Below are 25654 nucleotides of genomic sequence, written 5' to 3'. Positions count from 1 at the left end.
ATAGATAGACAATGATAGCTATGAATTTAGTACTATTAGATAGACGATGATAGCTATGGACTTAGTACCTGTTAGATAAACGTTGTTAGCTATGGACTTAGTACCTACACTGGTAGATATGGATTTAGTATCCGATGAATGAGTCATATCAGCCATGGAATTAATGCTTTACGAAAGAACCTTGGCAGCTATTGTCTTAGTGCCAAATAAAGAATCCTGACAGCTATTGTTTTAGTGCCTAATAAAGAATCCTGGCAGCTATTGTCTTAGTGCCTAATACGGAATGAACGAATAGGTGACTCTTAGGGTAGACCTTTAAGAGTAAGGAAGATAATGGGGATGGGTTATTGGAATGATTGTTTGATGATTGAATATATATATATATATATATATATATATATATATATATATATATATATATATATATATATATATATATATATATATAATATTGTGGGTTGAAAACCCTATATGCTCACCAGGCTCCTAAGCCTGACCCACTCAGTTTTCTTTGTATTAAAGGTTGTGGCACAAGAGCATAAGTTGGCTAATGTAACGAGAGATAAGGATTATAGGCCCGTAGTTATAATTAACCGTGTAAGGTCTATGTTGTTCTGTTTATGCTTTTGGTCTGTATTGAACATGACATCCCAAGATTTTGTTATATAATGAAAATACATTTCTTTAAAGAAATGATTTGATAAATTCTTATCATGTTTTGTTTTGGGAACAAATTCCGCAACTGTTTTCTGTAAAAGATTACTCTGATTTTAAAAACAAAGCATAAACAAATCGGTCTTTTTTGGCCGTGAAATTGGGGATGTCACAGTTGGTATCAGAGCATTAGTTTAAGCGAACTAGGAATTTGTAGGATTTCTAGACTTAACCTTAGAATGCTAAGTGAAGATTGTGAGATGTGTGTCTGTTATATTTTAGACACGAGCACTAGTTTATTTTAGGAAGGTTGCCTAAGATTCTTTTATGTGCTAAATGTTATATGTTGTCATATGTGATATTATTTGTTCGGATCTATGGTATGTTGCCGACCGGATCAAATCTCAAACATATACATACATATAAGACCCTCCGGTCTGCACATAGATACAACTCTAGGTAATTTATAGTGAGAAGACTCATCGCGGGTAACTAGGATAATCTCGAACTCGCAATACTGATCTAGCGTCCGCCTAGTCACATACACAATTTCCTCTAATTAATAACGGCTCTCAAAGGCTAGATTAATCCCTTCCTAATAATCCCTCAGAAGGGTAAAAGACCATTTTACCCCTACAAAGACCAAAAGTCCCAATGTTGACCAAAACCCTAAAAGTAAACGAAATTCAACAGAAGGCAGTACGCAGGGTGTACCAACACTTGTACGTGGGGCTTACTTCGGCTATCCAGAATCAAGGAACTCGAACCCCTACGCAACGCGTACTGGGATTACGACCAACATAAGTCTCAGTTTAATACTCTCATGCTTTTTGGTCTGAATAGGTTAATACATAGGCTCATATCTCAGATCTAGGCACTCAACTGTCTCTTAAGCCATAAAGTCAAAACCTTTAAGCCTTTGCATGGTTGTGAAGGTCACCAATCACTCCAAACTCTTATCTTATTCCCTCATTAAGACCTTAACTCATGCATGGCTCAATATTAACGATCAAGATTGGATTTTTATGGATCAACAACACATTTTATACTGAAATGGGGGCAGACCAAGGTTTATGGAGACCATTTACTCATAAAGTCTCCATCTTGGGACAAAACCCAAAAAAATGAGTCCCTAATGCACAAATCCAAATGATGAAGAAAGTTTTGAGCTTTTTACCTCCAAGTGATGCACCCACCTCTACAAAGCTCAGATCTAAACTTGCACTCTAACTTTAGCTTCCACAATGGCCCTCTCTTCTTCTTCACCAACACACAAAGAAAATTTCAAGCTCAAAAGTACACATACAGGCTTAGAACGAAGGTTAGCTCTTTCTTAGGGTTTCACTCTCTGAAAATGGTGGCTGAGGTGAAGGCCATAACATTCCTTTTATAATGCTCATGCCTCATTTAGGGTTTTGAGTCTAAACACATTACGCTCAGTGTAAACTAAGGTACGCCCAGCGTACCGGGTAGAGTCTGCGTCCAATGTATGCTCATGAGTACGTGCAACATACTCACTTGCAATACTTTTCTTTTTGGGGTGAAATTTGACGACTTGAAAAAGAAGAAGGGCTAAAGGGATGTACCTAAATCTTGGGGTGTTACAGTAGGGATTCTCGCCACCTTTTTGTGGATATAAAGTTTCTCAAAAAACGGACCTAAAATGAAGGAATTAGGGCACTTTGAAGATATTGACATAAATGGTCCCTTAATGGGAAAAACTGGCAAGTAGAGCCATGCATGCAAATGAGACGCATGGGTACGCCCAACGTAAGCTGGGTTACGCCCAGCGTAATGAGTCGCTTAGTCACGGTTGTGCAGGGGCGTACGCCCAGCATACGTCGAGTGTCCAGAGACCCTATTTTTAGGGTTTGCCACTATATAAGGAACATTATGCCCCAAGCCTCAGCCTCCATTTCACCCCTGGACAACTCCCACAGAAACCCTAATCATCTTGAGTGTTCTTGAAGCTTTTAAGGTCATTTTGAGTGCGTCTTAGTGTTCTTGGAGTGGATGGATCATCTTGAAGTCTCATAGATTGAGGAAGAGCTTTTGGATTCAAGTTGTCTAGCCCATTTGCAAGCCCCAGAAAGTATAATGCTTCTAACTTTCCTTATAGAAGCTTAGATCTAGATATAGGAAGTTTTGGATCTTTTCGAGGTCCAAAGATTGGACCTTTATGGTGTAACTGTTGGAATAGTGTCTAAGGCTGCAACTATATTAGGCAAGTATTTGACCCGATTGTGCATGGTCCTTTTGGGTTGCCTTCACCATAGCAACTTGATAGGATGATTTATTAAGAGAGAATAAATATTATTAATATATTATGAGAATAATATAAGGAATAATAATATTGTTATTTTATTAATATAAGTCATAAATTAATTAGTATTAATTTGGTGACTTAAAGAGATTAATTAAATAAGAGGGTATAAACTGTCAATTGTTTGATAGTTACACTTTAGACTGTAAATCCTTAAGAGATAGGGATTGGAGGGATTAGAGCTTTGGATAGCTCAAAATCGTCCATGACTTATCTATGGTAAGGATTTGGATTGCTTTAAGGAAAGGATTATCCAACTAGGGTTTAAGGTGAAACCCTTAAGGAGTCTACAAGTATAAATAGACCCCATGGCATAGGGAAATCGACACCTCCTAAGAAGAAAGAAACCCTGGCCGAATCTTCCATCTCCCCTCTCTCTCTCAAATCATCTTCTTTGCTTATTGGTGTTTGTAATCCATTAGAGGAGTGACAATTGTGACTCTAGAGCTCCAAGACAACAAGATCAAACAAGAGTTTCAAAGGTATACTTCTAGATCTGATTTTGTATTGTTTTATACCTAATTAGTTGTTAGAAGTCTTGGATTCAAAGCATGTTTAATTAGAAAGCCTAGATCCAAGCATTAGGGTTTTGCATGCGCACATAGGAAAGTTCTTATGGTTAAAACCCATCATTAACTTTGTCTCCAAGCTTGGGATTGCCACCCTTAGAGCTAAAAATGTCCCATGAGCAGTAAAGTCTCGATTTTAATGGTCCTTGTGAGCTATTACATGAGATATAGCCTTTGTTATGGAAGTTTGTTGCCACCTTTTGAGTTTAGGTTTGTTTGGTGGAATGCAAGCCACCAAGTTAGTGACTTTATGGATTAAGACGTGGAAATGGACCAGGATATGTGATTGTAGCTTCTGAAATGGAGTAATAAGCACTTAATGGAAAAATGTCTTAACAAAGGGAATTACACTGAGCGTACGTGAAGGTACGCCCAACATACTCGTCACTTGGCCTGTACACCTAGCGTACATGGGGAGTATGCCCAGCGTACTCATCAGAGTGGGCTTATGGTGATTTTGGGCCTCAGTGTGGGCTGTGCTTGGGACTTTGGGCCTTTGGGCCTTAGTGGGTCAGCAAAAGTTAGGTTATTTAGGGCCAAGAATATGTTTGGGCTTAGGATAAGGCCTAGTAAAGGGATTGGGCCCAATGTAGCAAATTGGGCCACTAATGGACTTGGGGAGTTTGTTTAGTGTTGGGCCTTAGTTATGGACCAGGTTGGCCCAGGGGTAGAATGGTCATTCTACCTTATGATGGATTATTGGATTTGACTAAGTGTATTGTGGTATGGATAGCTCGGAGAGTCGAAGGATCAGCAGGCCAGGGATTTGTCAGACAACAGCCGATGGATTTTAGCAGGACAACAAGAGTGCAAGGTGAGTTTCCCTTTATATGGATGGGTCTACGGCCACAATGTCGGCCCATGTAGTTATGAGTAGGAAGACCTAGGGGTTAGCCCTAGGAACTGTATGCTAGTATGATATTCCCCACCAAGGTCCGAGGTCGGGTGGGTGCCCAAGAAATGTTTGTATGACAGAGTATACTTGTTGTCCGTGTGATACTTGGATGTGCCTGGTAGGGAGGTGAGTGTGGGCGAGGTCCCGTATCTCACCACTAGCAGAGTACAAATGGAGTTTCGTATCTCAGTAGTAGTATGGCAGGGGCGAGGCCCGAGATAGAATAATAGTGAGTGTGGGTGGGGGCCCGTATCTCACTATCAGTAGGAGTATGGACGGGGTTCCAACACTCATCACTAGCAGGATAGGGGCGAGGCCCAAGACAGGCGAGGCCTTAGCACAGGAATGCAGTAGAGTAGTTATAGCTTATGTGTTATGCTATATGTTATATGTTTGTATATGTTAGTGGGCGGGGCCCAAAGGCGGGCGGGGCCCATAGGCAGGCGGGGCCTAAGAGGTACAAATCTATTTACCGAGCGGGGCTCATGGAGACGGGCAGGGCCCAAGTTAGCGAGCGTGGCCTAGTACTTGAAGTATGTGGTTATGTGTATGGTATATGGTAGGTTGGGGGAAACTCACTAAGCTTCGTGCTTACGGTTTTTAGTTTTGGTTTCAGGTACTTCCAGTAGTGGAGGGAAGAGCTCGGGGTGATTGCATGGCACACACCATTGTTTTATTCAACCTGGGATGATTTACTCTGATAATAAGAATATGTTTTGATTAATACTCTGATTTGATGATATGAAATATGTTATGATTTGATAGCTATGTTTTGATAAATGATTTTAAAACGAAAATTTTAGACCTGATTTTTGGGATGTTACAAGTTGGTATCAGAGCCTTGGTTTGAGGGATTTGGACAGACTTTCGGGTGTGTCTGAACTCAAACTAAGGAATTGGATAGAAAAGCTCAAAAGGATAATTAATTTTTGTAAAGATGGATTTTGGGAAAAGAAAGAGTTTTAGAAAAGCGGAAAAGAATTTTGAAAAGAGAAAATGGGTGTGGTGCATGCAACCAGCCGAGCTCAAGTAAGTACCCCAAAATACCCATACAAGTTTATGTTATGATTATTAGTTAGTATAATAGCATGCTAGATTAGGACTGAGGATCTAGGAAGGATGCCTTATGTACCTGTTATATGTGTATGAGCTTTATGAATTGCATGCTAGTACAGATTCTTATTATGTGGATAGAATTGCTTGAGTATGTTCTGGTAAGAATTTTTTCCTTTTGTCTGAATGCTACTTGCTTTGTGCTTTGTGGGAATCTGGGTGATGGGAGTTAGCCACTAGGTGAATACGTCAAGTCACATGTGATCAGGGTTGAATAATCTCAGAGTGCTGGATTTGGCCCTATTGCGCAGCTCTTGTCTGAGTCTAACCGTTGTAGGGATAAGTCATTTACTCGAAGGATTATCTGATCCTCATCACATGTGATGGTATTTAGGTAGTGGCTAAGTGGCATTATAAAGATACCTTCGGTAGCTGAGGACTTTGTGTGGGTTGGAGGTCACCCTAGGGCAAGCCTAGGATGAATTTAGTGGTGGGAGCAGTAGTAGTAGTAAAAGGGACCTGGTGGAGTCGAAGCAGTTCTTGAGGAAAGTACGGATAGATGTGGAAGCTTGTATGGGCCCGTACTACTGAAAGCAGAGGATTTGTACTCGATTCAAGAAGGGTCGAGATGAGACCAGGAAACTTTTAGTGTGTGTAGGAATGATCCCTCAGCAATGATGAGTATTTTGATAGTTATTGTGATGTGTTTTCAGTATGGTAACATTGCGTGAGAGACCAGTGGGCGGATCAGGCACCGGAGAGGGATCAGGCTAGGGTTCAGGGACCGAGCAGCTCGAGGAGTGGTTGAGAGAGTTTGTATCACTTGAGATCACGTGCAGTATATTAGACCAGACTCCTGTGATCTTTGGCACGGTCAAGGAGGGTATACTAGAGATTTTGGATGAGTGGCTTGGAGCCTTTCGCTCAAAGATGATGGCTTTGGAATGAGCGCGTACCTTGACATTCCGAGAGTTTAGAGCTTGTGGAGCCCCATATTATCATGGGGCTAGGGACCCCATTGCTAGCAGCAGGTGGTTGGCCGATGTTGCCAACGCTTTCCGCACGAGCCGGTGTCCCGAGGGGGACAAGGTCAGACTCGCCTCCTGTCTTCTGAATGACAGAGCGTGGGATTGGTGGGAGGAGATTGGTCATGCCTTGGGGGATAATTCCACGTTGGACGTGATGAAATGGAGTGATTTTTCGGCCAGGTTCAGGGAGGAGTTTGCACAAGTTATTGAGGTGCAGCAGATGACACGGGAGTTTCAGGACCTCCTACAGACTATTGAGACAGTGGTGAAAATCACCGCCAAGTTTAGGGAGAGGGCTCTTCTCGTTCCACAGTATATGGCGGACGAGGAGACGAAGAAATACCGATATCACGAGATGCTAAGGAGTAACATCAGGCAGTTTGTAAGCAGATCCAGCTGCAAAACGCTGGAGGATATGATTGCACGGGCTAGAGAGACGGAGATTGACCTGGATCAGATCAGGAAGAGGAAGCCATATGAGATTCAGGTAGCCATGAGTTCGGGCAAGAGACCCAAGGGGTTAGATTCAAGACCGAGGGATTATCAGAGCCGCAGCCGATGCGGGAAGTGTGGCAAGACGCACGAGGGTGCGTGTAGGAGTGGTGGTGGTGATGCCGACTGCTTCAAGTGCGGCCGGACTGGTCATTTCAGTAGGGATTATACTACTACCACCACTCAGGGACCAGACTTTATATGTTTTCATTGCAGTAAGAGGGGCTACAAGAAGGCCCGGTGCCCGAGGTTGCTTTCGGCAGGACAGGTGATGGCACCTGCCCCTGTGACTTTGAGGATCACGGACGACCGTCAGGGCTGAGCAGAGGCACCTGCGGTAGGGATTGGGGCTTTCTAGTTGTCTATAGTGGAGGCGCGAGCAGCACCGGGCGTTGTAGGTGAGTATCATTTGATTTTATGTTAGTTTTATTCTTGATCACATGGTTATGATGCTGAAATTATGTTAAGTGAATGTATGTTATGATTTATTCCTGTTGTGTTCGGATTATATGCCATCTGCATACCATGGGTTTTGGTCGGTAGTTCATAGTAGTACCCTCTTTTCTATCCGGTTCTTAAGATGCAGTTGTAGTAGCAGGTGTGAGTGGGGGGTTCAGGAAGTGTCTTATTAGTTTTCAAGAGCGATACAATATTGGTGTCGGTTGTTTCTAGTAGTGGCAAGTGTTGGATGTCAACAGATTGACCCCTATTGGTAGAGAGAAGGTTTGGGAATCCTTCTTAAGTTTGGGAATGTAGTGACTAGTCGAATCAAAGTGGGGGAGACCTATTCCAGAAGTCAGGAGCGGGAGTAAGTGCAATTTGGGATGCCTTTGGATTAGTAGCCAGTGGTTGAGACAGAATGGAGAGCGTAGTAGGACTGTGGGATAGCCGCAGCATCTCCCAGCAGCGACTTAGTAAGGAAAGTGATGTAAGACTGCGGGTAAGCCGTAGCATTCATTAGCAGTTTAGTTAGCGGAGTGTGGGCGGGGGCCCGTATCTCCTAGTCCGCAGAGTGTGCGTGGAGGCCCGTATCTCCTAGTTAGCAAGGTAAGGATCAGAAAAGGGTAGTTTGTTGAAATTAGTATGGAGTTGGTCTGCGTAGTCCTAGAGAGGTGAGACCTTGGGAGAGGCCGCTCCAGGATACAGTTGGGTGAGACCTGTGGGCGAGGCCTGTATGTTAGTAGCAGCATAGGTGAGACCTAGGAGCAAGATGGCTCAGTAGCATGGCCGGGTGAGACCCGTGAGGTTATAGCAGCGCAGGTGGGACCTGGTAAGGACCTTAGAGTCAAGATAGGGGATCGAGGATCCCAATAATTATAGCGCCAAAGTGGCAGAGTAGATAAAGTAGCTTGGATAGCCGAAGTTTCTTCGGAAGTCGTGAGGAGCGACTAAGAGATTTGTTTTGGGTGTAGTAACAGGTGGAAGTCCAGTAACCCAGATATGGACAAATTAGTTAGGACTAAGGTGGTCTTAGTTCATCCGGAAGGCGGATAAGGGACATCAGAGTTTTCAGTTAGTGGTGGTAATGAAAAGAGAAGTATGGTATGAGGCAGCTAGTTGACCGAGGAGTGCTACGCCTCTCACAGCAGGGTAAATAATCTCAGAGGGAAGGGTTTGACCCTGTTGCGCAGTTCTCGTATGAGTCTAACCATTGCAGGGAGGAATCTTTTACTCGAAGGATTATCTGATCCATTCGCTGGGTTGGGTGCTTAGCACTAAGTTATGGTAGTAAGAAGCATTCAGTTTGTATCGGCAGTAGTGGCCAACACTGGGAGTGGCTGGAGTAATGGATACCGTGAAGGGTATGTCCTTCACAGGGATATAGGAGGTAGTTAGTTATGGAATGTTGCCTTGGGAAGGCCAGTAAATGCGCAAGGAAAAAGGGGGTGAACCCATAGGATGTTCAACATAGGTACTCGAGGAGTACCGGAAGGATCATCGGATGAGTAAGAGCCATGTCCTCGGGATTAGTTTTTTCGGAATGACTGGACGGAAGGTCAAGGGAAGTGGTCCTTCAGGGATCGAACCCAGCAAGTGACGTATGCATCAATTAGGGATGTGGCGAGTATGGTATGGAATAGTGGGCCATAGCGGACTTCGAGGACGAAGTCTAGTTTAAGTGGGGGAGAGTTGTAACGCCCTGTTCTAAAAGTATTCGTTCGTGGATTTCAGAAACCAAAGCTAGGGGCGCTTTGGTCATTTATGGGATTGGAGTTAATATTGCCATATTTATATATATTTTTAGGCAATATTTATTTACATTTCTATTAATATTTTGGTCATTTGCATAGAATAATGGTACTTATAAGTTTAAATTGTTATTTTGCAGCCAAATAGAAGCATCTTCGAAGATAGGGACTGAAATTGACAGAATATGGAACTTTGGAGGATTGAAGAAAAGAAGAATGGAAAATCACCTAGAAGACGTACTCACGACGTGAACAATTCATTGTTCACGACGTGAGTGGAGAGTTCTAGAGGATATGCATGTGGGTGGAGGAGTCCTTGCCGAACACGGTTACCTCATATTCACGACGTGAATCCTTATGGTTCATGACGTGAACTCGGGAAATCAGAAAATTATAAATTCCCTTGCCCATTACGATTTGAAAGACTTTTGGCTGAAGGAAGAGGTTCCAGGAGGCGATTTACAACAGAAGTAAGGTTCTGGATAAAGGGTTCTCAACACCAAAAGAGTGAAGGTCCATAATTAGTTTACTTGTTTGATACTTATGAACATGTTTTCTTATTTGAGTTGTGTTTATGTGTTAGTTGCAATTATGAGCAGCTGAATCTAGCTACTCTTGTCTAGCTAGATGAAACTTCTAAGTTATGAATAGCTTAATTTTATATGGATTTATTTAGTTGGCGATTTGCTTGTGTTTGATTTATTGTTACCTCGCTTGTTTATGTTTGTTGCTTTAGTTGCTTCAATTCATGTTATGTGTAGCTTAGTGACCATTAACTGCATGAACTTGATAACCTAGTAATTTAGTGAACATTAAATTGCTAGAGCTAGGATCAACCAAAATTTTAGTTAGTAATTGAAGTTATAAATTTTTTTGTGCTAGAGAACATAGATTATGACCATAATTGAGTTTGCATGATAAATCTTACTTAGCATATTCATTAACATATTTGGTTCTCTGTTTAATTGTGTGTGACCATACATAGTTTTACATGAATTAATTAACTATTGGTAAATTTAGACCTAAATTACTAATATAATAATAATAATAACCTACTTAATAATTCATAATTATTAACTAGCCATAATGACGAAGTGGATTCGAACTAGATAAGAGTGTTTTTAATTATTGATTGAATTTGAGTTAAGTTAGTCTGATCTTGCAAAATCAGATAAAACCCCTTTTAGCTTGTTAATAATTAGGTGAATTTAGTAGTAAATAGATTAATTAATAACACCGTTCCCTGTGATCGACACCCGACTTACCCAAGCTATACTGTAATCTGACTAGGTACACTGCCTATAAGTGCGTAGTTAGTCTAAGTTTGTTAGGTTATAAATATTAAAATTAGTGGGTACTTCCGTTCACATCAAGTTTTTGGTGCCGTTGCCGGGGAACGACTTAGTTAATTATTAGTTTGTTTGCTTTAAATTAATCGATCCTTTTTGTAGGGTAAAACTTGCAAGAAATTACTTTTTTGTTTAATTTTTTTTTCTGCATTACAGAACTCACGACGTGAATCTTTAAGATTCACGACGTGAGAACTGAAGTCCTTAGTTTTGTTTATTTCAGTTCGTTTTTTTTCTTAGTTCAGATTTACGTTTTATCCTTTTTGTTTTATTTCAGGAGTTCATGACCAGAGGTTCTAACACACCTTTCGTGCCACCACTCGAAGATCCGAGTCTTCAGTTTACAAAAAGAAGGATAAGAGCATGAAAGAAGATCAAACACCAAAGAAAACGCCTTTACAAGAATTCATGTCAGTGTTCTCAAAGAAGTCAGGGAAGAAAACGGGGGAGTGAAGTTCATCTTCAAAGAACAAGAGCAAGCTTGAACACTTAACTCAAATACCTGTCCAAACCGAGTCCGAATACGATACCGAGCCTGAATTTGAATTACATACAAGTGAACCCGAGAACGAGCCAAGGAACGAGATGGCAAATATTGAAGAAATGTCTATGGAAGCTTACAAAAAAAGAATTCGAGATGACGTTGGTCCAGGCTTAGTACAACCTGCCATTCCTGCCACTGCCACATTCGAGCTGAAAGGACATATCCTTTCCGCACTAAAGGATATCCCATTCTATGGAAAAGATCATGAGGATGCATTCAAGCACTTAGATGAAGTGAACGACATTGCTGATTACTTCAATGTCTCGAATGTTAACAAAGATACCGTCTTGCTAAGGATGCTTCCCGTTACTTTTAAAGGAGCTGCAAAGGATTGGTTAAAAGCACTTCCACCTGGTACAATAACTACTTGGGCTCAAATGCGTGAGCAGTTTCTAGACCAATTCTGTCCACCATCCAAGATAGCTAAACTCAAGAAGGTAATAGGCAATTTTGAGCAAAACCCGGGGGAGTCACTTTAAGAAGCATGGGAGCGTTACAAGTGTTTGTTAAGGAATTGTCCTCAACATGACCTTAACATTCAACAAGAAGTGTCCATATTCTATGATGGGGTCAATGTGATGACAAGACAACTCCTTGATTCTCAAGGACCACTTACAAAGAAAAATCTAGGCGAAGTCAAGGAATTAGTTGAAGAATTTGCAAAACATTCTCGTGAATACCACAATCCAAGGAATGAAAGCATGAAAGGAGTTGGGGGTGCACAACCTGAAGAAATGGCTGCTGTGATGGCAATGCTCAACACTATGGATAGGAGATTGACCCAAATGGACCAATCAATTCATGCAATTCGAGTTGGTTGCTAGAGGTGTAGTGGCCCACATTTGACAAAAGATTGAAACTTGGATGAATATGGAAACAAGAAAGCTCAAGTTTGCTACTCAAGTGGGGACAAGTATGATGAAGACTGGAGGAAACCAAAGAAAGAGTGGATTCCTTATGATGAATACAAGAAGCAAAAGGAAGAAAAATATAGACAAATTGGCAGAGGATTCTACCAAAGAGAGCAACCACTAGCTGAGAAGAAATCAAAATTAGAGACCTTGTTGATGAAATTTATGGAAGCTTAAGAAAAAAGGCATGATGCTACTGACACCGCAATGGAAGAACAAAGAACTATAATGAAGAATCATCACACATAGATGATAGATCAGCATGCATTAATAAAAAAAATCAGCAAGCCTCCATCAATATTCTTGAAGTACAACTTGGTCAACTTTCCGCTTTGGTTAATGAGAAGATGTTCCCGAAAAATCCTGAAAAGAAGACCCGATCTCATGTAATGGCCATATATATTGAAGAAGAGGCGATTTCTGAGTTCCTAGAAGCCTTAGAAGTGGAGCCATAGCAGCCCGATTCAAAGCCAAAGAAGCCGAAGCTCGAAATTGAAGATATTGCTGAAATATAGAGTTCATCGTGAGCCCGCTATGCTCACGTCGTGGGCTCGGTCTGAACAGAAGAAATCCGTATCTATTCCAGCTTATAAACCACCTTTGCCATTCCCGTCTAGAGCTAATCTCAGTCCACTGGAGAGAGAACATCTGGAGTTTGTCAAGCAATTGAAGGGTATTCATATTAATACTCCTTTTATTGATTCACTTGCAAAAGTTCTAGAATATGCTAAGTTCCTACAAGACTTGTTAGACACTCGTCAGCAATTAAAGGAGAATTCTAAGGTAATTCTAAGTGAACAAAGTTTAAGGGCTGTGTTGGGAGAGATACCTAAGAAGATGGGAGATCCTGGACGCCTCACTATTCCATGTGAGTTTGGTAATAAGTTGAAGACATATGCTTTAGCCGATTCTGGGGCTAGCATTAATTTGATGCCTTTCTCGTTTTATCAAAAGTTAAATATTCAGAAAATGAAGGGTACTAAAATGACAATTCACATGGAAAATCGTTCAGTGACCCACCCAAGAGGGATAGTAGAAGACATCCTAGTTAAAATTGGGAAATTCGTTTTCCTAGTTGATTTTGTGGTGTTGGATATGAAAGAAGTTCCCAATGCTCCAATTATTCTTGGAGCCCTGGTTGATATACGCGAGTCCAAGCTCACCTTGAGAGTTGGGGATGAGAAGTAAATTTTGGAATAGAAGATGGTTTCCAAGGGAGTGATGTTCAAGAAGAGGTTTTCAACATTGATGAAGAGAATGAACTTGAAGAATTTTAGAAGCTCATGGAAGAAGAAATCAAAACAATTCAACAAGTTAAAAGAACAAAACCGAGAGCATCTGTTCCATTTTTAGTTGAAGTCATTGCCTACACGAGTCCAACTTCTTGGGTAAGCAAGGAAGATGATGAGATGTCGAGTGATGAAGAGGAGGTTACTTCAAAAGTAACAAGTCCAGTGGTGAAAGAAGAGAAGGATACTATGGAGCTTAAAAATGATGAAAAGTTGAAGATTCAAGGGATCAAACGCAAGCTCGATGGAAACGAAGTCAAGGCTAAAAAAGAGAATTCTAAAAAGGTGTATATTCGTCAAGTGCAAGCTTACAAAAGGTGTTTCAAGGAGCAAAAGATCCTGGTAGTGGATTCTTCTGACGAGTCGACGTAGGAGGTACGGAGTCCGACTCAAGACTCCTAAAAAAAAAGCGCTTATCGGGAGGCAACCCGAGTTTGGTTTGCGTTTTTTTTCTTTTCTTTTTCTTTTTAGTTTTTGCATAGAAACATAGATCATATAATCCAACTTACTTTATTCATAATTAAACATTGAGTGTGGGGTCCCTAAAAAAATGAAGTGGTAATAATTAAGAATATAGTTAATAGACAAACTTGGAATTAATAAAAAAATTGGCATGCAGTATTCACGACGTGAATTCTGAATGAACCGGACAATATATCGTTGATACATATCAGCCCATTAAATTAAATGGCCCAAGACTAATCCACTATTGATGTAGAATGATTGGCCCAAAATTAAGCCCAGACAGGACTCACGACGTGAATTCTTAAAAATTCATGACGTGAACAGTAATAGACACAGGACCACAGATTAAAGAACATAGAATCTCTTTGACCAATTCATTCTTTATTCCCACGAAGTGAACGAGAAATTTGGCCCCCCTTGCTCTGATTTTGGCCGACATACATTCTACTTTCGTTTTTGCTTATGTAATCCTTCGATTTAAGGTAATACTTCTTTATTCGCATGACTAGTTCTTCTTTAATAGTTGAAACTTAGGGTTAGGGTTTGTATTTAGTTGAAATGTCGAAAGTATTCCCTAAAAATCCCGTAATAGCTTTAGAATGTTGACGATTTGTGGTTGGAATTAGCATAGTAGTAAACCCCAAGCATTGTATTGGCTCGAATTCTACAGAAAATGGATAGTTTCAGTTTGCAGGTCCGGAACTCACGACGTGAATTCCGGACTGGACAGATTCATGTTTTTTTTCTAGTTTCTAGTTTGTTTGGTTGTTTCTTTCGGCTGTGTTGTTTGTTTGTTTGTTTGTTGTTGTTGTTGTTTTTTTTTGGAGAAATGGGTCCTAGAAGGGAGGTGCCTATTGGAGTGGCAGGTTTACACCCGTTTTATACTTTCCCAACTTCAATTTCTCAAGGAGTCTTGACCCGATGGAATAATAGATTGGGGTGGTTATACAACCACGAGATTGCAGTCTCTCCCACCATAAACTGGACACACTTAAGGGAGGTTGGAATCGTGGAGAGGATGTCCCCGTTTCTTACCAAAGTATTTATTGGGGATGGTTTTTCTTTTACTTGCGTGGGGTGGCAGAATCTTTTCCGAGTTCAAGAGCAAGTTTATAGAGAATTTTGTGTGGAGTTTTTCTCCATGGTGACATTCCACGAGAATGTTATCAGCAAGCATTGGTCTTTCGTCTCAGGGGGGAGTACCGGGAATGTAGCCTCATTGAGTTTTCGTGGAGGGTTGGGATTTATAATCCCTAAGAGGCAATGACTCCTGAGTGTGACATGTTTTTGAGGGAGGCATCTCGAGGGTATGTTGATGGTGTTACTGGGTATGATTTTTGGCATAATATTGCCTCCAGGATATTCAATTCCGGAGTGTCCCCCGAGAGCAGCATTCGGTCTCCTATTCACCGTCTACTCCACCGACTGATCACTTTCTCAATTAATCATAGAAGGCATGGGGACAAAGTGAAAAAACAGAATCTCTTCTTTTTATGGTGCATTTTGCAGCCGGGAGTGTGGCAACATTCCCTACTTTTAGCATATTTCTTGGCTGGCTCTGCTTTCAGTTCTCGCCCCGGGAGCCCTATTTGTGGACATCAATTCATTACCCAGTTGGCCTGATCGTATGGGTTGCTAGTTCCCGATATCACTCGTTCCATGACTCGCATGGATGGTCATAATTTTAACATGGGGTATTTGGAGACCATGCGGGTGGTCCAAAATTTTGGAACCCATTGGGGTATTGTGGAGTCAGATGATGAGGGTGGTGAGCAGTAGGGTGACCAACCCGAACCACATCAAAGGCCAAGGCGGAGGAACGTGAGAGGACGGGGAGAGAGAGGGAAGCCAATGCATCCACCCGCACCCATGGTAGGATCACATATTGGGGATGATATGGTTGGGTATTTCGATCAGCTCTCTTTGAGTGTTAAATGGATTGGAGGGACTATGGAGAATTTGGTTCGACATTTCCATATGGAGCAGCCTCCTCACCTAGGGTATCATTACCCAATTTGCCCGAGGTGGACGGAGTATCGTGGACAAGGAAGAGATGGGGCAGGAACTAGTGGAGCTCGAGGTGAAGAGGAGGATGACTGATCGCTAGTTGTTCTTATTTATTTTAGTTTTTAGTTTTTATTTTGTTTGGTTGTGATTTGTTGGTTTGAAAACTTTGTATGGATTGTTAAACACTTGGATTACTATTATTTTAGTTTTATTTCCTTTTGGTTGTTTGAACTACAGCTTGCTAAGGAGTCTTAGGAAGGGAGTAAAGTCAAGGGTTGTGAGAGTCTAGTCAAGAGTGTTACAAGTCTAGAGTTAAGAGTCGAGACCCACAATTAAAAATAAGTGTGGGGTGAGTCGAGAGAGAATATGAAATTAGCAAGGAGTCATACAACTTTCTCACTCAAAAGTGTCTTTACTAATTTGGATATTGGAGTGGGATGCTAAAAGTAATAAGAAGAATGGGCAGTTTCAATTTTTTAATTGCCCAGTTTTCACAACGTGAGCCTTTACTATTCACGTCGTGAGTTGGGTTCCAAGGGATTTCTGAATCGTGAACTTTCCATTTTCACGTCATGAGCCTATCTTTTTCACGTCGTGAACTTTCCATTTTCATAAAATTTGGTATTTTATGATGAGCATTCTAGCTATTTCCTCTACTATGCACGTTTTGAAGACTTACACCATTCTTATGGGAGATTGAAGTTTCGATTCATTGCTTTTTCCTTGTTGGCTTACTTACATCTTTCGCAAGCATAAGTCCAAATTCCTATTTAGATGAAGTTCAATATTCAAGATGCACATGTCAACTACACGTGTGGAGTTCGATCTTGCCACTTCTATCCCAGGAGAGTCTGTTCCTTTTTCTCCCTTTTATTGCTTTTGAATTTTATTTTATGCATACAATGAGGGCATTGTGTGTAATAAGTGTGGGGTAGGGGTTAGAAAAAGTAAATTGCTAGATAATTTGGTAAATTTTAAATTTTTTTAAATTTTTACTAATTAGTTCTAGTAATAATAATTTAAACTTAAGGTGCTAGTGTTATATGGGATGATCCCTCAAATGTTTAGTTGAGCCGATATACGTTATAGTGCATTTGTGGCCTCCTTTATTCTAGTGAAATAATGGGACAAAAACACAACTTCACTTAGTTTGAGGAATGCGATATGTTTAGCAGCCTAAACTAGAATTGTATATAGGAAAACTATTTCTTAACCAATAAAGGTTGAAGTTAAGCGCCCCTGCTTAAGCATGTAGGGTTTGGAGTGAAAAAAAAGTGAGTTATACATATAAAAGAAAAAAAAGCGAGAGAAATTGCCAAAAGTAAAGAAATTGAAGAATTTTGGAGCATAAAAGTATCAAAGTTTGAAGATCAAAAGATCAAAATTCTAAAAGCTAAAAGTTGAAGATGCTAAAAATCATGAAAGAAGTGAATTCAAAGAAGTCAAAGATCAAATATCAAAGAAAAGAAGAATTCAAGAGCTCCAAGTTGTGGTATCTTCTAAAAAGTTGTAATTCTCTAGTTTATGTATGCTTGGGTAGCTTTACAAAAAATACCTTAAGGTTAAGATAGTCTTCTGCGGATGGATTCGGAGGGTTGCATAAAATGAGCATTGTTCAAAAGAAGTGGGCAAATGTTTATGAGGATTGTGAGTATTTAGAATTGAGGGGGGTTACTTAGGAAAAATTTTAGACACAAATGCATGCGTTAAGGTTTTAGTATAATGGCTGAGCTTGAGTTGGATTGTTCTATGTGATATTGGTGATGAGGGTTTGATGTAATAATTAGATTTGCTTGAGGGCAAGAAAAGAACAAGTGTGGGGTATTTTGATATTGCCATATTTATACATATTTTTAGGCAATATTTATTTACATTTCTATTAATATTTTGGTCATTTACATAGAATAATGGTACTTATGAGTTTAAATTGTTATTTTGCAGCCAAATAGAAGCATCTTCGAAGATAGGGACTGAAATTGACAAAATATAGAACTTTGGAGGATTGAAGAAAAGAAGAACGGAAAATCACCCAGAAGATGTACTCACGACGTGACCAATTCATGGTTCATGATGTGAGTGGAGAGTTCTAGAGGATATACATGCGGCTGGAGGAGTCCTTGCCGAACACGGTTACATCATATTCACGACGTGAATCCTCATGGTTCACGACGTGAACTCGGGAAATCAGAAAATTATAAATTCCCTTGCTCATTACAATTTGAAAGACTTTTGGCTGAAGGAAGAGGTTCCAGGAGGCGATTTACAGCAGAAGTAAGGTTCTAGAAAAATGGTTTTCAACACCAAAAGAGTGAAGGTCCATAATTAGTTTACTTGTTTGATACTTATGAACATGTTTTCTTATTTGAGTTGTGTTTATGTGTTAGTTGCTATTATGAGCAGCTGAATCTAGCTACTCTTGTCTAGCTAGATGAAACTTCTAACTTATGAATAGCTTCATTTTACAAAGATTTATTTAGTTGGTGATTTGCTTGTGTTTGATTTATTGTTACCTAGCATGTTTATGTTTGTTGCTTTAGTTGCTTAAATTCATGTTATGTGTAGCTTAGTGACCATTAACTACATGAACTTGATAACCTAGTAATTTAGTGAACATTGAATTGCTAGAGCTAGGATCAACCAAAATCTTAGTTAGTAATTGAAGTAATAAATTTTGTTGTGCTAGAGAACATAGATTATGACCATGATTGTGTTTGCATGATAAATCTTACATAGCATATTCATAAACATAATTGGTTCTGTGTTTAATTGTGTGTGACCATACATAGTTTTACATGAATTAATTAACTATTGGTAAATTTAGACCTAAATTACTAATATAATAATAATAATAACCGACTTAATAATTCATAATTATTAACTAGCCATAAGGACGAAGTGGATTCTAACTAGATAAGAGTGTTTTTAATTATTGATTGAATTTGAGTTAAGTTAGTCTGATCTTGAAAAATCAGATAAAACCCCTTTTAGCTTGTTAATAAATAGGTTAATTTAGTAGTAAATAGATTAATTAATAACACCGTTCCCTGTGATCGACACCCGAGTTACCCAAGCTATACTGTAATCTGACTGGGTACACTGCCTATACGTGCAGAGTTAGTCTAAGTTTGTTAGGCTATAAATATTAAAGATAGTGGGTACTTTTGTGCACATCAGGAGTTTATTTTTAGAAGGTTTTGGGCTGAGATATGCTGCTAGAAGCATAGGGCTTCTCGCTACCTTTTCGTGGATATAAAGTTCGTCGAAAACAGACTTAAAATGAAGGAGTTAGGGCACTTTGAAGATATTGACATAAATGGTCCCTTAATGGGAAAAGTTTGGCAACTAGAGCCATGCATGCAAATGAGACGCGTGGGTACGCCCAGCATAAGTTGGGTTACGCCCAGCGTAATGAGTCGTTTAGTCGTGGGTCCGCGGGGGCATACACCCAACGTACAGGATGTACGCCTAACGTACGTCCAGTATCCAGAGACCCTATTTTTAGGTGTTGCCACTATATAAGGAACATTATTCCCCAATCCTCAACCTCCATTTCACCCCTGGACAACTCCCACAGAAAGCCTAATCCTCTTGAGTGTTCTTGAAGATTGTAAGGTCATTTTGAGTGCATCTTAGTGTTCTTGGAGTGGGGGGATCATCTTGAAGTCTCAAAGATCGAGGAAGAGCTTTTGGATCCAAGTTCTCTAGCCCATTTGCAAGCCCCATAAGGTATAAAGCTTCTAACTTTCCTTATAGAAGCTTAGATCTAGATGTAGGAAGTTTTGGGATCTTTCTAGGTCCAAAGATTGGACCTTTATGGTGTAACATCATCTCCAAGATTGGGATTGCCACCCTTAGAGCTAAAAATGTCCCATGAGTAGTAAAGTCTCGATTTTAATGGTCCTTGTGAGCTATTGCATGAGATCTAGCCTTTGTTATGGAAGTTTGTTGCCACCTTTTAAGTTTAGGTTTGTTTGGTGGATTGCAAGTCACCAAGTTAGTAAATTTATGGATTAAGACATGGAAATTGTTAAACATTGATAGGGTAAGCGGTGATGCTTAGTGAGTTCAATAATAGATACAATATAACGTTATGCCATATATATACTTCAATATGGCAGAAGCAAAGAGAAACAAGGAACAACAAAAGGCATATGTGAATCATGTGTTAAACTTTCCATATCAATGAATGAATTGATTCAAATATATACAATCAATGAGACATAACAATTTCCATACTTGATATATATCAATAAAGCTTCGGCCCAAATGGCACATAAGACATAAGATTTCTGATTCACATCTTGGTAGATTTCAGGCTTATGGTCCTGTCTAACCATTTGCCAATGCCATAGAATAGAAGTCATTCTCTTACAGAGACATGCTCTACATGGCCAGAGGCTACGTACCAGTACCAATGTGAATATAAGTCCTTTCATTGATCACATGGTCAAAGGTATTACTTTTGCTATAAAAATAGCGAATAAAATAACATGGGAAAATAACCCGGAATAATAACACTGAAAAGCACATAGCACATATAACACATAAAATACAATTGTTCCTATATATTGAACTCACCTTGAATTAACCGGGGGTCAAAATAGTAATTTGGGCAGCACTTCGGCTTTAAATATGACTTTTTATGTTGAAAACCGGGAGCTTTATTGAAAACTGGGCTCTGCGAAGGTAGAGCTTCAAAACCGAAAAGATAAATTTTTTGGGCTTCACGGGCACTTCGGGGTGTGTTTCGGGTGTTAGAAATGACACCATATTGCTAGCTATGTGATATTTTGACGAATTTTACGTCAGACAATATATGTTCCCACTCTCTACCATAACTGCATTCAAATTTACATAATATTTCATAATATCATTCATTACAAAACATGATTTCAAAACGTGTATGTTACATCCAATCCTATAAATCACGAGAAGCTAGGGATCCTCACTAATGGACCATGATGGTTCCTTATGAACGTTAGGATCGTATATAGTTAGGATTCCAGAAACTAAGAACGTACGATCCTACATCATCTTCCTGTCCCTGATCTGAATGTTGATTAGGACAGAATCCCAAGTCAATTACCTTTTAAAAATCCTAAGTATGTGAGGTCGGTTCACATCCATCTATAGTGGAAAAACCCGGTAGAACTCGGATTATGAATTCCCTTGACTTATAGCAGCACTTTGTGTCGCTAAAACACCTAACAAGCAGAAACGAAATAGACGCAATACGAAAACGAAACTAGTAACAGTAAGAATACGAACACTAGAACATCTAACAAGCAGAAACGAGATAGACCCAATGGTGACAACGAAAACTAAACTAGAAACGATAAGAACACGAACACTAGAACATCTAACAAGCAGAAACGAGATAGACCCAATGGTGACAACGAAAACGAAACTAGTAACGATAAGAACACGAAAACTAGAACATCTAACAAGCAGAAACGAGATAGACCCAATGGTGACAATGAAAACGAAACTAGTAACGATAAGAACACAAACACTAGAACACCTAACAAGCAGAAACGAGATAGACCCAATGGTGACAACGAAAATGAAACTAGCAAGAGAACACGAACACTAGAACACCTAACAAGTAGAAACGATATAGACTGAATAGTAACAATGAAAACAAAACTAGTAACAATAGGAGCATGAACATAAAACACCCTGTCATTCCTAACAACCAATACTCCTCAAATCGATGTAACAATAAGGAGTCCAATGTCATCAATTGACATGGATAGTCTTGATTCTTAACTTACAAACCTCGAGCCCTGCAAATAGACTTTCGTCTTACTCAACCGAATAACAAAACTCTTTCAGTCGATAACGACGAAATCCTTATCAACCAGACGCCTAAGTCCTGGCGTAAGGAATACCACGCCCTTCCCTAGCCCCATCAAAGATTTAAAATCAAGGAGCAAAGGGCATATGGAATCCAAAAGGCTTCCAACATTCCTCTAGAGATTCCCAAAATCTCTTAAAACACCTCAATCATGTGCTAAGCAGAGATAGAATCACCTCGACTCCTGGAAACACCTCAATGACCAACCACCTGATACCACTTAGCACGGGCATAAGAACAAATAGTTTCTGATCATAAGATCGACATATTATGTAGAGGAAACATCATACCTAGTCCTTAACCACAGGAAGCACCTGTCTAACTCATAAGGGAAGAAAGATAAAATTTTCTTAGGTACCACCGACTACGACTAAGCCAAACAAAACCCATCATCAAGGATCGATACTCCCTACCCCGAATCGGAGACATGATCAACCCACAACATGGAACTGACAAAGGCTGACCTACCATTAGCTTGGGAAAAAATCCTAGGGAGAAAACTCCCAAGATAACCTAAGGCTCATAAGATCAACTATATCACACAAACTCAATCTTAGTGACCATAGTACCAACTCTTAAGGCCCAGAAAACTCTACTTCTAGGACACCAAGATTCCGATCCCTAGAAGACCATTCCAAAGGCCTCGCAGAGAAAGGTTCGATAAGCCATAGTCCCCGATTAACCCAAGAGCTCAGTTTAGACATTTTACATTCCATGAATTCAACACTCATAAGTTTCGGACCACCGAAGCTCTAGAAATCCCACTTGACAAGAACGAAGTAAACAAGAATCTGCACCCCGAAGAGAAACATGTGTAATGGGCATTGAAAAGTTGGGATACCCACTTTCCTCTACTCGAGTACTCATATACCAACAACCGCCACCCGAGCATGGGAGTTGTATCCTTCGAGGCCCCGTGTGGCCGGAAATGCAGATCATCCTCTGATGGACTGAGTTGAGAAACACCCAGCTAACAAGGGGACAAACACTCAATAACACACTCCTTTGACCCAAGATTATTCGAGAAATCACAAAAAGGATAGTCAAATCCTGAACACGACCCAAACATCGTATAAGTCAACAATAGAACTATACAGATAGCAAGTTAAAGCCTCAAAATCCCAAGTAAGGGATCAGGGTATTCTTAAAGATCTTCCCTCAGGGAAGGATGACTCGATTTGAAAGCAAAGGTAAATTAGCTCCCCGATGCACCGGACCATTCGAGATCCTTGCATGGATCGGTCCGGTAGCCTACAAACTCTAATTACCCTCCAATCTTAGTAACGAACATCCTGTGTTCCATATGTCGAACCTAGAAAGGGTTTGTCAGGAAAAACCCTCCTAGTCTCACTAGACAAGATTAAGTGAACAAGAACCTCCTAATTGTTGATCAGTCTATCGAAAACAATGGATAGAAAGGTTAAGCACACCAAACAAACCCGCATTCCGATGGTGAAGGTTCAAGGGAACGCTAGGCGTGAGCCGGTACTCACCTGGGAACACAAAGACCAAATAACTCAAAATTACCCTCACCTATTTCCGCATTCGTAACCCTATCTTTCGAAATAATTTCGAGATGAAATTCGGTCTAACGGGGGTATGATGTCACAACTAGCCTTTTTGAATATGGAAATTCCATCCTCAAGTAAGCAAGGACTATTGTGAGACTTGTGCTAGCACACCGGAGTGTACAATATGAGTTCCTAAGGAGCCATATAGTGTTAGTATACAAAATCTCTCCAAGTATAGTGAATCTCTCCTAAATCTCTCCAAGTATAGTGAATCTCTCCCAAATCTCTCCAAGTATGTGAAATCTCTCCCAAATCTCTCCATGTATCTCAAATCTCTCCCAAATATCTCTAAGCACCTTCCTCAGTCGAAATCAGCTCAAAACCGGAAGAGGAAACCCCAAAAGGACCCTCTTGGTTCGGAACCCTCTTGCTCCTGAATCCTCTCAGTTCGGACACCTCCTAAGGAACCAAGAAGGTTCTCACCTTCGTAACACCCCTACTTCAGACCTCTTTATTACTCCGGAAGGTGTGACTCTAGAAGGTGAAAGCTCCGGAATGCTTAGCTTAAGCCTGATTTCGGAATTTCCTAGCCAGCCTTCGCATCCTCGGTCCGGACCCGCCAATTTCGCACCTGATCCGGAACTTGAGAACTCCCTTCGGAACACGTCCAGCGCCTTCGGAACTCACCTAGCAGCTTCATAACCTCGCCTATTGACTCCAGATTTTTGCTAAGAGGCTCCGGAACTTTGAGAAATGCTCCGGAAATTAGAAGCTGACCCCGTAACTTCTCCTAGACCCTTCGGACCCTCACATGAACAACCCTCCACTCCGGATTTTGGTCATTTTCGGACTTTTTCACCATTTTAAGGCATTTTGACACCGATAATCACACCAAACTCATATTTTTACTATCCTAAACCCCTATTTTATGCTATAATTAATTATTTTAAACATATTTTCATAAAAATAAATGTTTGGGATTTAGGAAAACCTTATCCTAAATCAAGATAAGGACAAAGAGGTTGATTTTGTGATTTGATGAAATCCTCATTTCCCATGCAAATCACAGTATCCCATGCTTTACCCACCAAATATTCATGCATGGACCAACAAATCCCCATGCACCAAAGATTCCCTCCCTTTTTCTTACTCTTAAGCACGACAGTAGAAGAAAGATTGGGCTATCCATTTCCTCTCACTCCTCTTATATCCTCTCAAAAGCTTATCCCCAAGAGCAAAATAAGGATCTTGCTGGAAGCAAAATTCTCAAAATTCTTCCTGGAAATTTTAAAGTAAGTTCTGCACTCATCTAATATTTTATAATATTTCAAGATGAATCCATATTATTTTATTCATAATAATCTGTGATAATCACCTTAAAGAAATTTTTTTCCCCATAGAAGTTCCTCATCCCAGCCAAGAGTTTAAGCTTGAGATCTTCACTCCATAACTCCAAACAACTCCTCAACTAACTCAAGGTGAGCTTCATACCCCACCTTTTTCAATGTTTTAATGTTTTTGGGGGAGAGTACAAGTCAAATCTTGCCTAAATTCTTAAATAATTGCTTATATACGTATGTTTGTGCGTATGTGTGAAATATTATTAAATTAATATTTTAGTAATATACTCATGAACGTAAGAATTCTCAATTTCATAAAGAACAGAGTATACTTTGTATAAAAGAGCCTCCCAACTATTGGGTGTGTCCAACTTAAACCCTTTATCTATGCTTTCATGTCTAGAGATAAAAGTTATAAAAGGGATCATGATATGTGGACACTAATTCTAGAAATTTTCAAAAATGAAAACTTTGTGACTAATTGCAAACTATCAGGGGGTATATTATAAATATTTGATATAAAAGTTTACATCAAGAAAATACACAAAAAGAGCCTTTATGACAGAAATATTTGCATGTCATAAGCTGCAGTCGTAAAACCTCCAAGAACATAAGTAATGTTCTATATGTCATAAACAGAAAATGCTTGTCATAACCGGCTGTTATAAATTTATTCAAATTATAACTTGACACTTTTTCTCTTGACTAAAATGACTCATTTTTCAATAAATGAAAAGGAACGAAGACGAGCACCCAGTTAACGAGCACAATCAACGATATGGAACGAGAACAATATTTCTATTCAATGAGTACGAATTTCATTATTTATCTAACAAATAATGGAACTCTAACGATTTCTCAAAAGGTTGTTAATATTCTAGTCAGACAAATCTCAAAAGTACCTGAATATGAAAATAGTAGTGTACGTCTAAGTCCTGTAAGGAGTTATAGCCAGAGTCTCCTGGAGGGAGAGTGAGAATTTGTGTATAGATCTATACGGGGTTGACACCTCGCACCTTCGCTGTTCGCTACAACTAGACATGCCAGTCTTGGGTGAAAAATGTCTTTTCCAAACCGAGGGCGCCTGAGAAACGCCAAAACAGGCACTCCGTTAGATTAGTATGGTTATAACGACTCACTAGAATATGTTATATTAACTAGAAATTTATGTAAGGGAA

General features: G+C 39.9%; 1 protein-coding gene and 1 non-coding gene across 2 annotated transcripts; one reads left to right on the top strand and one right to left on the bottom strand.

Annotated features, from left to right (window-relative positions):
• Window positions 1-11521: 11521 nt before the first annotated feature.
• Window positions 11522-11628, bottom strand: LOC111901987 (small nucleolar RNA R71). The gene has a single exon (XR_002853646.1). It is a non-coding gene; the product is annotated as a small nucleolar RNA R71 (small nucleolar RNA).
• Window positions 11629-12541: 913 nt separating this feature from the next.
• Window positions 12542-13195, top strand: LOC111901972 (uncharacterized). The gene has a single exon (XM_023897842.1). It carries the CDS (start codon window positions 12542-12544, stop codon window positions 13193-13195), a length of 654 nt encoding a protein of 217 aa, XP_023753610.1.
• Window positions 13196-25654: the final 12459 nt, after the last annotated feature.

Source organism: Lactuca sativa, chromosome 6, assembly GCF_002870075.4.
Source record: "Lactuca sativa cultivar Salinas chromosome 6, Lsat_Salinas_v11, whole genome shotgun sequence".
NCBI classification, from domain to species: domain Eukaryota; kingdom Viridiplantae; phylum Streptophyta; class Magnoliopsida; order Asterales; family Asteraceae; genus Lactuca; species Lactuca sativa.
Note: the sequence above shows the minus strand (reverse complement) of the source record. Positions and strands in the feature narration are given on the sequence as shown.